The sequence below is a fragment of the Odontomachus brunneus genome, unplaced genomic scaffold (genome assembly GCF_010583005.1).
Source record: "Odontomachus brunneus isolate Ranch 3 - 2012 unplaced genomic scaffold, Obru_v1 Obru_scaffold_078, whole genome shotgun sequence".
Taxonomy (NCBI): Eukaryota; Metazoa; Arthropoda; class Insecta; order Hymenoptera; family Formicidae; genus Odontomachus; species Odontomachus brunneus.
The window spans coordinates 328,667-343,212 of record NW_022639528.1 but is presented as its reverse complement, the minus strand read 5'-3'; the positions used below and the strand labels follow the sequence as shown (position 1 = coordinate 343,212).

Below are 14,546 nucleotides of genomic sequence, written 5' to 3'. Positions count from 1 at the left end.
TGCATGTCGTTTAGATGATGCGTGCACGCATTCCAGACATGTGCTTTTTAATGACGATTCTGCGTCTCGCCTATTGACACTGATTCATGTAACACGTGGCAGACCGCCCGCAGGATGCAGTCATCAAATTAACCCTTTTCTTCTTTGACCGGTAATATACTACTTTACTACTGCAAAATTGCTTTGAGCACGTTCGGTTATATCGTTATATGTCATCCGAAGAAAATGCTAAAAAGAAAAAGAGACACATATCTAAACTCTTCTGAGAAATAACAAGTCAATACAACACAGAAGATACTAACAAATAGAAAAATTACTATTAGCTAAGATCTCATTTCGAAAATCGAAAAATTATTTCTAGAAGTAGAATAAATTTCGATTCTTTTCGAGATCTATTTATTTTTTATATAAGACACACCGAGAAAATATTGTAGCAAAAATTACAAGAAAATTTTTGTAACCTTGGATTATACAGAATTATGATCAAAATTATTATATACATGTATTTATTTAAAAATGTTGCAAAAGTTTTACTTTTTACTGCAAAATTATTGTAATAACTTTTATCATATATCAGGTACATCGTTACATTCCTACTTCTGTAATAATTCATACTGTAATTTCGGTATAATCCAGCTTTACAAAAAACATTGTAAAAAGAATTATAATTTTAATGTAATTTTTACTACAATATTTTTTCCGTATAAAAATACTAATATTCAGATACGTATTTAATCCTGGATATTTTTATTATTTTGTTATTTAAACTTTCAGCATAAATTATATATATATATATATATATATATATATATATATAATAAGAATATTTGAAATTATATACGTGTCCAGGAATATTTTTACCTTGATGTTTTTAAATGTAATTAAACGTAGAATGTACATACTTCAGCGTGTAAAAAATAGAGATAAGTATTTGTAGAAATTCTGAAATAAATAAGGAAATAGAGAAATTGGATTAGAAGATCATAATTGTGTTGGGCAACTCGAATTCTATATTTTTATATATCACTTGAATTATTATCATAAAACTTTTCTTTGTCCTGTAACTTTTAGAAGTACTCGAAATAGCGTAAGCATTAGAGAAGAACACAATGCACAGTGACCGAAGATATAGCGAATATAAGCACAGGTAATGCCCAGATAGCACAGAGAATTTAAAAAGAATTCAGTTGTATGTCACCAATTCTGAGTTCATTTTTAGATGCAAAAAGAATCCTAATAGCACAAATAGATTCTGAGAATGTTTGGAGAATATCATAAAAATAGATTGTGTATATCCCCTAAATATTCGAGATACGTGCTATGTATATATGTAAAGACGCCAAAAGCGACATATATCACATATATCACATATATAACATATATCACTTTATTTTTGAAGGTTATGCTTAATGTAAAGGTCAAAATATAAATGTAAATATATATACATGTAATTAGAAGTACCCTCTATCAGATAATATCATATTTATAATGAAATTGTTTCTAGATTTAACATAAAAAATGTTTTTGTAAAACGCACAAAAATGGAGTTCAAAGAAAATGGGTGTCAAAAGCGACATACCTATTGGAAGTTATATAACATGTTGTACATATGATAATATTTGATAATAAATAGTTAATTAATATGTTTAGTGGTTGAATAATATTCATTTATTCAAAATATAATGTCACAAAAGGGAAATATAATCAAATAAAAATATACCTTTGACATTTTCACCTTTTTTATTTCTCATATATTTTACATATGTTATATTTTTAAACTAAACAAAATTAAATTTTAAAATAAACAAATGCACGTCACAGTGGGAAGTTAGAATCAAGTTATCCCTTATAGAAATATCATACTAAGAATCATTGATAATTACTTATTTTCAGTATTAAAAATACTGGATAATAAGTAATTATCAATGATTCTTAGTATGATATTTCTATAAGGGATGTTAGTCACAGAGTATCGCACCTATCGCATACTGTAGATATGTGATATGATATCACTTTAAGACACATTCTCATACAATTTTTCAAAGTATACAGTAAATAAATGATAAAGTTAAAAATATTCAAAAAATATTTTTACAAAAGCCAAATGCATATAGAAGAACTTAATATTGAACAAAAAGATAATTATCGCTGTTTAGTCTACATAATTCGTCAATAAAAATCATAGAAATAAAACTTGCAAATTTTTAAGATTCCATATTTGCTAATTTAGCACATAGAAGAACAAGAAATATACCAAGTATGAATTTTTCATGACTTAACTGATAAAACGAATTACGTTTATATTAGTTTATATTTCGATAAAATACATCATTTAATATATGAGATATAGAGATATGTCGCTTTAGGAGGCCTATGTCGCTTTTGGCTACTTTTCTCTATGTATGTATGCTTCATACGCTTCAATATGTATGTTTATTTTTTGAAGTGCAACAAGTTCAGATAAAAGAGACCAAATAATTAATAAAATTTTCCCTGTTATTATAAAGCAGTAAATTGATTGACTACCACAAATATAGTCTGGCCAATCTTACAAATGCTTCGAAATGTTCAAAATATGATCTATGCATTGTATATTTGTTTTCTATAACTGAACTATATGCACTCTTACTCTCTTACGTTACTTTTCTCTTCCTATTCTTTCTTTTTTCCTCCAAATCACTGCTATATTACTTTCAAGATGTACTTATAACATTTGATAATTAAACGGAACATCGTTGATGAGTTTAATATATTCCACAAATATCCTATTCAATATATTCAATAAATATTCGATTTAGCATATACTAAAAATATGTGACAAATGATATACTATAAAAAATGTGCGGATATTACCAGTACCCCTTATAGAAATATCATACTAAGAATTATTGATAATTACTTATTTTCAGTATTAAAAATACTGGATAATAAGTAATTATCAATGATTCTTAGTATGATATTTCTATAAGGGACATTATATACATCCAGTATAAATTCAGTATATTCGAATGATATCATGTGCTGTCTGAGATTCTACTTCGGAGAATTAATGTGTGCCACAAAGATCATTTTTACTTGGTCCTTACATTGTTATGGAAGTCTACACAGCCAGATTTTACAAATAGGCCTGCATGAAATTTTGTTCTAATATAATAAGCTTTTATATCGCACCACTCGAGCAAACATGTTCTATATTAGATATTTTACTATATTTTGTACAAATATATTCATGCATGTAATGAATATTATATCATTTTTTTAAATTAAGTTTATTATGTTATTTATTATGTTTCTGCCTCTTCTTTCTGCCAAAACCCTGGAAAGCATTTTCTGGCCGAGTATCGGCTACGGAATACATACGCATAGGACACGGTGAAGGGTAGGTTTACGTCACAACTAAGAAGAGACAAAGATGGCGTTCGATAATTTGTCTTTATCTAACTAACTTAACCCAACCTTCCTACTTTTGCGTTTACACGAACAATGCGTTTGTGTGCGGCGTGTGTATGGACATACATACAGAGACAATGCTTCGCGTTCTCGCCGCATGAGGTCTCCAAAGTCAACGCACGTTTTGTCTACGATTCTTGCAGATTCTTAAGAATAGATGAAATAATATAATCGTCATTGAAAAAGTAATAAATAAAATTAAATGACAATGGCAAGCAAAAAGAAAATAAAGGCATATGTAAAGAAACAACGTATACCGGAGAGTAAAATAATCGAGGATCTGCGATCCAGATATAACAATGTAAATATAACCTCAAAATACAAAGTACATTTAACAGTACACTTAGGCGGAAAATTAATCTGCAATATAATTTACAGATAGACGTCACCAAGATAATAAAATTTAGCGATCTCCCTTTGTCGAAAAGTACCTTGAAAGGATTAACAAGTAGTGATTATATCGAGATGACAGACATTCAGAGACAGAGCATCGGTTTGGCTTTGCAGGGAAATGATATTTTGGGAGCTGCAAAGACTGGAAGTGGCAAGACTCTAGCTTTCCTTGTACCAGTATGAATTCTATAAATCTATCTCTTGTTTCTTCTTTTGTTGATGATCATGTGACCAAGTAAGTCATCATTTTAGATTCTGGAGATTTTGTACTGTAAGCAGTGGACACGACTTGATAGTTTGGGTGCACTTGTTATCACACCAACAAGAGAACTAGCGTATCAAATATTTGAAACATTGCGAAAAGTGGGGCAGCACCATGATTTCTCAATTGGTTTGATCATAGGAGGGAAAGATTTAAAATTTGAGACAAAACGTATGGATCAGTACAATGTAGTTATATGCACACCAGGACGTTTGCTTCAGCATATGGATGAGAACCAATTATTTAATTGCGTAAACATGCAGGTAATTAAAACTTAAGTTTAAATCTAACCTAAAAAAAAAGTTTAAATCCAAAAAATATCTGTTCTAGACTTAAATCAACTAATCAGTTAATGAATTTAATAAAGATTAAAAGTACTGAAGATAAATTTAAATACAAAAAGTATTCTTGTTCCATTCTTAAGTTAAATCAGCTAATCAATTAATGAATTTATGAAGATTAATGAACAATTAATTACTTATAGATACTAGTATTGGATGAAGCAGATCGTTGTTTAGACATGGGTTTCGAGAAAACTATGAATGCTATTATTGAAAATTTGCCACCTGAAAGGCAGACTTTGCTTTTCTCGGCAACACAGACAAAGTATGTGTTAAAAAATAATTACAATAAATTAGAGTTTTTATGTCTTATTATTGGTAACATTAAATTTTATCACTAGATCAGTGAAAGATCTGGCAAGATTGAGTCTTAAAAATCCATTATATATATCTGTGCATGAGCATTCAACATATACCACGCCGGAAAGTCTGCAACAAAGTTACATTGTGTGTGCTTTAGAAGATAAACTGGCTATGCTGTGGTCGTTTATACGAAATCATCTAAAACAGAAGATTATTGTGTTCTTTTCTAGCTGTAAACAGGTATTCAGGTTGTTCTTAATAATACAACTCCGGATAAATCGAGATAGTTCATTTATGAAAAATTGGTTTTAGGTCAAATATGTCTACGAGGCGTTTTGCCGACTGCGACCTGGTGTCAGTTTGTTAGGTCTTTATGGTACGCTTCATCAACTGAGACGAATAAGTATCTATGAGACATTTCGCAAGAAACAATACGCTGTCTTATTTGCCACCGACATCGCAGCCCGTGGATTAGGTGACTGATCTTTCTCTGAAACATTTTAGAATATTAATTTGTAGAATATTAATTTGAAAATTCACACACACATGCCATAAAAATGATTTCATAAAGGTTCTCACTTTTGTATAATCACCCAATTAAATAACTTATCAATAGTAATTTTTTAGACTTTCCTGCTGTCAATTGGGTAATTCAAATGGACTGTCCAGAAGATGTTAATGCATACGTACATAGAGCGGGTAGAACAGCCAGGTTTAAAAGCGGCGGCGAGTCCCTCTTAGTTTTGTTACCGTCTGAAGAAGCCATGGTCGAGCGGCTTCAACAACGTAAAATTCCTCTAAATATGATCAAGTGAGTGACGCATTCTAACTTTTATTCTAAGCATTCGTTGTCTTATCTGTGTGTCTATTTTTGTATTTAGAATTAACCCGAACAAACTGCAGTCGCCGCATCGTAAGTTGGAGATTTTGTTGGCTCGGGACGTAGCCTTAAAGGAAACCGCTCAAAGGGCCTTTGTATCATATATAAAATCAATTTTCCTTATGAAAGATAAAGAGATCTTCGACGTGTATTCTTTAGATAAAGACGCATATGCCAGGTATACTTTCCATTCAACGTTGTGCTTTGTTGATAAACAGTACGTTGAGCGTTTATTTACAATAGAATTTTTTCACAGGTCTTTAGGCTTAATCATTACTCCGAGAACTCGATTTTTACAGAGAATAAAAAGGAAAATGATTGATAGCAATATCAAGAATAAAGAGAAAATACGTAAGACTGCGATTAATTCGTTGGACGTCAGCGAAGAAGAAGATAATGAAGACAGTTTTGACGCAAGTGATAATTCTGATACCGATAAAGAGGAAAGAAAAAAAGCGATCAAAGAGGAAAATACCACTCTTCATTTTGGTGAGCAAATCGAATGCTTTTCTTGATGTTTATTAAGTTGAAAATGATAAGTTAATAAGAAATGATACATTAATAATAAGAAATTTTGACGTTTATTAAGTTGGAGATAATAAACAAATTTTATTAACTACATATGAATTTACACGATTTTTTCAGATGTTTCTAGCGATGATGATGATCTCTTGACGGTAAAGAGACAGCATATAGATATCAATGACGTGCCAATGATAAAAGATGATGAGAATAAGACTTTGAAGAAAAAGAAAATCATTACAAAGGCTGAATGGGCTAAAAAGATGCTTAAGAAAAATGTTATAGCAAGCAAAAAAACTGTATTTGACGAGAAGGGTCAAGTAAGAATCGTTATCACTGTGATTTCTACACATTCTAATTTTCTACTAATCTTGTATAGAACTATGAGAATATATCATACCTGTATATATTAACTATATATGTATAATATATTAAATAATTTGTGTGTGTGTGTGTGTGTGTGTGTGTGTGTATGTGTGTGTGTAAATTATACGTGATATGTAGTCTTGAAATTATCAAAAATTAAAGATTAATAAAAATATCCATATTTTAGGAATTGGTTGATTCAGCTCGAATGAAAATGTCAGAATTGGCCCGACAATACGAAAACGAGATCGACTCTGGCATTAACATCGAAATATCCAAACAAGTGTTGCGCGAGGAAGACCAGTTCGATAAACAAAGACACCGGGAGAGAGTGAGGGCAAAACACAAGGAAGAGAAGATGAAACTGAAAGCGGATACTCTGTCGTTATTATAATACTCACTTGAATAAAGGAGAGATATACGTATGAGGAAAATGACAGGGATTCGTTCGTGTTTCGTCGCTTTAGTACAATTCTATCTGGTTGAGCTGAAATTTTTCGAGATACAGTGTAAAATTGTCAATATCCTACAACCACAATACAACCATTACATCATAGAATGTACATACTGCGAAAGGTTACGTCGCGTTCTTGAATAAAGTGTAAATTTATTAAATAAAGCATATAAATTTACATTTCTAAATATTTTCTTAATTCAATTGCGTAACAGTTGCAGAGCCAATTCTTCGTCGATCTGCAGATCGGCGGTGTCCGATAAATTTAAATAATTTCAGTGTAATTGATAACAAAAGTGAAAAATTGTTTTTAATTCATAGATACGGATACTAGTTTAAACTCAAATTACATTCTATCTTATTTTAAATTATAAAGCGAAAGCGAATACGAACAAGGAAGAAACAAAGGAAGATGCAGATAACGATGATGTCAGCGAAGCTGAATCTAGCGAGAATCAAGACATGTCGTGGTTACCTGATCCGGATAAAATATACGGTAAACAACGAAATACGGATGAAGAAGATACCGAGTCCTCTACGGAATTCGATGAAAACGAGAAACTCAAGGAGAATGAAGAATCTGAGAACGAAGAATCCGAGGAAGAAAATATACTTCACAGGTAAAAAAATATTAAAGAAAATAAATTTAAATAATTTCAGTGTAATTGATAACAAAAGTGAAAAATTGTTTTTAATTCATAGATACGGATACTAGTTTAAACTCAAATTACATTCTATCTTATTTTAAATTATAAAGCGAAAGCGAATACGAACAAGGAAGAAACAAAGGAAGATGCAGATAACGATGATGTCAGCGAAGCTGAATCTAGCGAGAATCAAGACATGTCGTGGTTACCTGATCCGGATAAAATATACGGTAAACAACGAAATACGGATGAAGAAGATACCGAGTCCTCTACGGAATTCGATGAAAACGAGAAACTCAAGGAGAATGAAGAATCTGAGAACGAAGAATCCGAGGAAGAAAATATACTTCACAGGTAAAAAAATATTAAAGAAAATAAATTTAAATAATTTCAGTGTAATTGATAACAAAAGTGAAAAATTGTTTTTAATTCATAGATACGGATACTAGTTTAAACTCAAATTACATTCTATCTTATTTTAAATTATAAAGCGAAAGCGAATACGAACAACAAGGAAGAAACAAAGGAAGATGCAGATAACGATTATGTCAGCGAAGCTGAATCTAGCGAGAATCAAGACATGTCGTGTTTACCTGATCCGGATAAAATATACGGTAAACAACGAAATACGGATGAAGAAGATACCCAGTAAGCAATCTGCGCGCAGACTGACGTCAGACTGTCGACAGGATCTGTCGAATCCGAGCAGGATCTGTCGACAGATCCATAGACATCTGCGTCCCCAATCTACCGCCAGACTGTTGACAGGGTTTGCGAACAGACTCTGACGACAGACTGGCGGCAGATTGCGCGCAGAGCCTGTCGACAGACTATGACGGCAGATTGGCTGCAGATTACGCGCAGATCCTGTCGTTTCGTAGGTTCTTCAATTAAATTTTCTCATAATTTTTCATAATTACTCATAGAATAAGCGCTTTCTCATAAATACTCATAAAATACTATGACAAAAAAAATTTCTCTACATTATTTTTTCATAATTTTTAATATTTTCTCTAGTGAGATTCGAACTTGAACTGAAGACATCTTTTGGATAATCGTCCGTCGCCTTAGACACTACGCCAATTCCTCACTTGATAAAAAGCGCTTTGTATTGTCCATTTAAAGTTTAAGGAAGAAAAATATTATAGTTTGTTCGCCTTTTAAGCCGCAAAATATAGACGAAACCGTTTAGCGTATAAATAATGTAAGAGAGACTGGTACGATAATTCGAAATTAATTTTCTACCAAGGAATGTATAGAAAATTACTGCAATAAAACAGCAGATAATGACATTTTTCTATCATGTTAATAAAATACTGTACTTTTACATGTGCGAATTAATTTGGTCGATCGTCCCGTTCAGATTGTATTAAGTTTTATCAAAATCGAAGCATGATATATTTTTAAATAAACCATCAAAAAAATTCTGTAAAAGTTATTTACATAGCGAGACTAATATTTTATTCGGTGCTGCTGCCTTCAATACTTATTGCATGACGGTTAAATCGGATTTAATGACATAACAACATTTAAAAAAATAATAAGATGAGAAATTGTATGAAAAATTATGAGAACAATTTTTACCAGGAATGACATGTGTACGCCTTTAAATGGCCATTTAACCGTTGTACTATTCTATACTTGTACTCGTTATTTCTCTATTATTGTTGTTTTTTTATAAAAAATGTGTAATACAATTTTAAAATATAAACATTGTTTTTTATTGTGTATATGTGTACAATTATTGCACAATATAATTATCTTGACTTCTCTGCAGCATGGTGTGTATGTGAAACTGCCCCATTTAATAACGTACACATGGCCCTTAATAGAATTAAATAGCCTATCTAGGAAACAGAATCTGCCGTCAGTCTATCGTCAGAATCTGTCGACAGGTTCTGCGCGCAATCTGTCACCAATCTGTCGTCAGAGACTGCTAAAACAGTTTCTGTGTGCAGTCTGTTGCCATTCTGTCAACAGATACTGTTGACAGACTCTGCGTAAAATCTGCTCGCACAGGTTTGGCTATCTGGGTAACGAGTCCTCTACGGAATTCGATGAAAACGAGAAACTCAAGGAGAATGAAGAATCTGAAAACGAAGAATCCGAGGAAGAAAATATACTTCACAGGTAAAAAAATATTAAAGAAAATAAATTTAAATAATTTCAGTGTAATTAATAACAAAAGTGAAAAATTGTTTTTAATTCATAGATACGGATACTAGTTTAAACTCAAATTACATTCTATCTTATTTTAAATTATATCAAACTATTTTCTTTTTTGCGAGCGCGCACGACTGAAACGTTTGTTACTTAATTGAACACTTTTGTCATAGGCCTTTCAAGAGAAAATTGTTGACTCAAAAGGAACACAGAAGAATGCAGAAGAGGTAAAAGGTATCGGACACTGCAGATCGACGAAGAATTGGCTCTGCAACTGTTACGCAATTGAATTAAGAAAATATTTAGAAATGTAAATTTATATGCTTTATTTAATAAATTTACACTTTATTCAAGAACGCGACGTAACCTTTCGCAGTATGTACATTCTATGATGTAATGGTTGTACTGTGCATAGGATATTGACAATTTTACACTGTATCTCGAAAAATTTCAGCTCAACCAGATAGAATTGTACTAAAGCGACGAAACACGAACGAATCCCTGTCATTTTCCTTATACGTATATCTCTTCTTTATTCAAGTGAGTATTATAATAACGACAGAGTATCTCGCGCGTATCTTCGCAAACGTTGCCTGCCACCACCACGACTGGTGCGATCGCAGTATTTGGTAAATTTGCCTATAGGAACTACCATTACCTACAACAATGTACAGTATTTATTTTACAAAATCCCGATTATTGCATAAATCACACGAGTTACACAATAGAACGTCGAGCACCGCCGAGGGTTGTCCGTGCACGCTTCGAGATTCCGTGAAAATTTTGTGCAAGAAATGATTTGCCGTTTCAGAGAGAAAAGTGAGCGTGAGACGAAATCTCACAGTCGTATACCTATCATTCCTTGTTCATTCACAATATCGTTTCGTCGTAATTATCCTACCTAAATCTTTGTGTCATCTCACTAAAAAAATACCGCACGAGACTCTCGATACGTCTGTACCACGAGCTTGTGCAGATCATTCATTACCAGATGGCTCACAAGAACGGCTGCTACAAGCGGCTTTGGCTAGAAGAGGGAAATTGTCAGTCTTCTCTTAAATGGTCGCGATCTTGATGTGCTTCAAGATAGCATCGACGACCTCGCGGCTGGTCGCGGTGCCGCCGAGATCGCGCGTGTGCACGCCTTGGTTAATGGTCTTATTGATCGCGTTTTGAATAATACTAGCATGATTCTTGTTGCCGAGATGACGCAGCATGTCGACCGCAGCATTCAGCATCGCGATCGGGTTGGCGATGTTCTTGCCGGCGATCGCCGTGCCGGTGTTGCGGGTGCCAGGCTCGAAGACTGTGTAGTGGTCGCCGTAGTTCTTCCCGGACAACAATCCGGCGCCGCCCAATAGACCGCACACCACATTCGATATGATGGCGCCGTACAGATTAGTCGTGAGCACGACGTCAAACTGATGCGGATTCGATACCAGCTGCATGCACGTGTTGTCGATAATCATATCGTTATGCACGATCTCCGGATAGTCCTTGGCGACGCGCCGCGAGATTTCCAGGAACAGACCGTCCGACAGCTTCATAATATTCGCCTTGTGTACCGTCGTCACCTTCTTTCTGCCGTGCCTCTTGGCGTACTCGAACGCGAAGCGTGCCACGCGTTCCGAGTTGGAGTTCGTTATCACCTTCATGCTCTCAACCACGCCTGGAGCGCTCTCGTGCTCCAGCATCGCGTACTCGCCTTCGGTGTTCTGCCGGATGATCACGATGTCGATGTTTTTCTGACGAGAGTTCACGCCCTGATAAGACACGCAGTGCAGCACATTCACATAGAGATCCAGTTCATTTCGCAGCGCAACATTTCGGGAGATTACGCCGACCTCGGTGCTGTGAGTCTCTATGTTACCCTTCAACGCCACTCCGTTCCTACGAATCGACGTGATCGCGTAGTCCAAATCCAAATTATCATTAGCGTTTAAATCGAACTCAACATCTTCGAAATCCACCGGAACACCGGCGTATTTAAAGACCTGCAGAAGATATGATTATCTTTTACTAAGTGTCCATGTACATTTCAGTTTATTTAATACTTACATATTATGTATAATTATTATGTTTATATATTATTTAACATATTTATTATATTTAAAATGATTAAAAATTATATATATTATTTAAATATAAATTGAAATTTAAGAAATTTTATTTAAAAGTTCAGAATTTTTTATAATTTATACTATTTAATTTATTTAAAGCAGATTTTTCAAACATAGATCAATAAAAGTACAATTTAGCAGAGTCCTACAACTATCAATCTTATTTATTATGCAAAGTTGAAAATAATACAAGTAAATCTATTTACAATGTTAACATGTTAAATGCCATACTGAATTCATGCCTTACTAGGTCTTAGTTCCTATGTGGAAACTAAGCTAATGTGTGTTATATAATGTAATGTTATTTTATTATTTCTATTTAATATTCTTATAAATTTTATTAACGTTATTAAAAATAGTAAAATATTTAAAGAAATCAGTTCTAAATCATTTAGAATATTATTCCATTCTCATATAACTTGCTATATATAATAATTATAATAATTATTAGCATATATTAATAATTAGTTTTATGTAGCTAATAACTATGACTTTTATTGTGAATATCTTTTTATCAATGACAGTGCCTCTAAATATTACTTAAATACCACATTTAGAAAGACTTTTTTCAATAAAAGACAGAATTCATAACAAAGACCTAATACCAAGACTGTCTGACATATACGTACTATATAAAATTTTGAGACATTAACGAAAAAAGATTGATAAACCAATCTTCTTTTTTTAATATTATGAAATTTCATGTGGTTGTTCACAAAATGCTCAGAATCCTCATGTTCAAATTGCCTTTATCTTCTATATGGTTTTCTATATGTTGCATCAAATATCCTATATACATTCCATACTACTAAAGAATATATAAACACTATTTTAACATTTAATATTTTAATTTAATATTTTAGGTTTCCATAGTGTGAAAAAGATATTTGATCTGCTTTCCAAGTTGGTGCTACATATCTACAAAATATACTTTTTACTTTTTATTCTTTACCTTTATCTAACTTAAGACTCAAATTAGAAAGAAATAAAGAGAAAGAGCAAGAAATAAAGAACAAAAACAAAAAGCAAGAAATAAAGAATGTATCTTAAATAAAGTTTTAGCATTCCCTCTTCTAAGAAGGAAATTAGACAAATCAGACTATGGATCAAATCCATAATGTGTTTTTTCCCTTCCTATTTCTCATTATCTTTTCCTACTTTAAGCTTTAAACCAGAAAGAAAAATAAATTAGAAAAAAAAGTAAATCAGAAAATAAAAGAGAAAGAATATATTGCAGATCAGATCTGGCTTTAGCATTTTCTTTTCTTGAAAATGTAAATTAGGATGTTCACAAAATATGGGAAACAAATTCATAAAGAACATAGTATGCATCTATAAAGTAAATTAAGCATCTGTATCAATATTTGCTTTAAGCAATAAATTAACGACAGGACTCTTGTTACAATGCACTTTGATGTTGCAAAACAATACAAATTCAAGGATGAATGTTGCATACCTCTTTAACGTAAGACATCAACTCTGGCCCGATACCAGCTCCAGGCAGCATAGTGACAGTGTGCCTGCCGCCGTAATGGGCCTTTGGTATCGGCATCACTTTCTTGATGGCAGGGGTTTTGTGCTGGATATCGAAACCTGACAGAGAGGCACATCGATGATTCTGGAGCAACACGGTTTTTGGTCGTAAATACCTAAGCACCGAGCGAGTAGCCATCTCTACCTATTATTACGCTGTAAACATTAAATAATATGAATATTAAAGAGTATCGTCAGATTTACATGTCTTCGTTATGTAAAGTGACTTTTCACATGAGGTTACTCAATATAATATTACTTTGGTGAATACGATGTTCACGATACTACGACGAACCTTTGTGATGATCTAAAAGACCTTGCTACCACCTTGCGAAGTCTCGAGTCTCTGAGCTACTGCGACGAAGAGAACAGCAACGTGTGTGGAACATCAAATCGAATAAAACTTCTAGAACGTTATTTCGAATTAAGCCAATGGGCACGTTCAGCGGAAAAAGTGCTCAGTGAGCAATCAGCGATTATTGGTTTTTACTGTTAGATCCTTAAATCTAGACCAATTACAGACAAATTGCTCAACTGTTATCCAACTGTTGAGCTCACTGAACGTACCCATTGGGTGTGTTCAACAGAAAAAGCGCTCAGTGAGCAATCAGCGATTATTGATTCTTAAGGCCGTAGCACATAGAAAAACTTAAACATTAAGACGTAAGCAGTAAGCAAATTGACCAATCACAGTCGTTGATTCTTCTTACGGTCCAAGAATCAATGACTGTGATTGGCTGATTCGCTTATTTCTTACTGCATAAGTTTTTCTATGTGCCACCAGCTTAAAGCGTCTTCTACAATGGCAGTAGGAGTAGTAGTAAGAAATAAGCAGTAAGCAAATTGACCAATTCCATTCTCACGTTTCAAAAATAATCGATTGTGATTGGTCTATTTACTTACTGCTTATTTCTTACTACTACTCCTACTGCCATTGTAGAAGACGCTTAACTGTTAAGCCCATTCTACAATTGCGTGAACGTGGTTGTATGTGATTACGACAACCAATCAGAATAAAGCAGTCAGTAAATAAAACATTCGGATTGATTGACTCTTACGTTCACGACTACGCTTACGCAATTGTAGAATGGGCTTTTGATCCCTAAATCCAG

The 14,546-nt window shown here is 33.1% G+C and overlaps 2 protein-coding genes across 3 annotated transcripts; one reads left to right on the top strand and one right to left on the bottom strand.

Moving 5' to 3' along the window:
- The first annotated feature begins 3,529 nt into the window (after window positions 1-3,529).
- Window positions 3,530-10,704, top strand: LOC116847448 (probable ATP-dependent RNA helicase DDX10). Its single transcript, XM_032822457.1, has 13 exons — window positions 3,530-3,751; window positions 3,829-4,020; window positions 4,096-4,368; window positions 4,590-4,711; window positions 4,788-4,989; window positions 5,062-5,224; window positions 5,377-5,560; window positions 5,631-5,807; window positions 5,886-6,118; window positions 6,275-6,471; window positions 6,705-6,905; window positions 7,311-7,591; window positions 9,955-10,704. The coding sequence occupies exons 1-13, from the start codon at window positions 3,653-3,655 to the stop codon at window positions 10,010-10,012; spliced, it is 2,382 nt and encodes a 793-aa protein (XP_032678348.1). The 5' UTR covers window positions 3,530-3,652; the 3' UTR covers window positions 10,013-10,704.
- On the bottom strand, window positions 10,083-13,857 carry LOC116847503 (isocitrate dehydrogenase [NAD] subunit gamma, mitochondrial). 2 transcript variants are annotated; one of them, XM_032822590.1, is made up of 3 exons: window positions 13,730-13,857; window positions 13,358-13,590; window positions 10,083-11,775 (listed from the first exon to the last, which is right to left on the bottom strand). In XM_032822590.1, the coding sequence occupies exons 2-3, from the start codon at window positions 13,571-13,573 to the stop codon at window positions 10,837-10,839; spliced, it is 1,155 nt and encodes a 384-aa protein (XP_032678481.1). In that variant the 5' UTR covers window positions 13,574-13,590; window positions 13,730-13,857; the 3' UTR covers window positions 10,083-10,836. The 2 variants fall into 2 exon arrangements, with proteins under 2 accessions (XP_032678481.1, XP_032678479.1); XM_032822588.1 differs by having other exon boundaries at window positions 13,694-13,856.
- Between the last annotated feature and the right edge of the window lie 689 nt (window positions 13,858-14,546).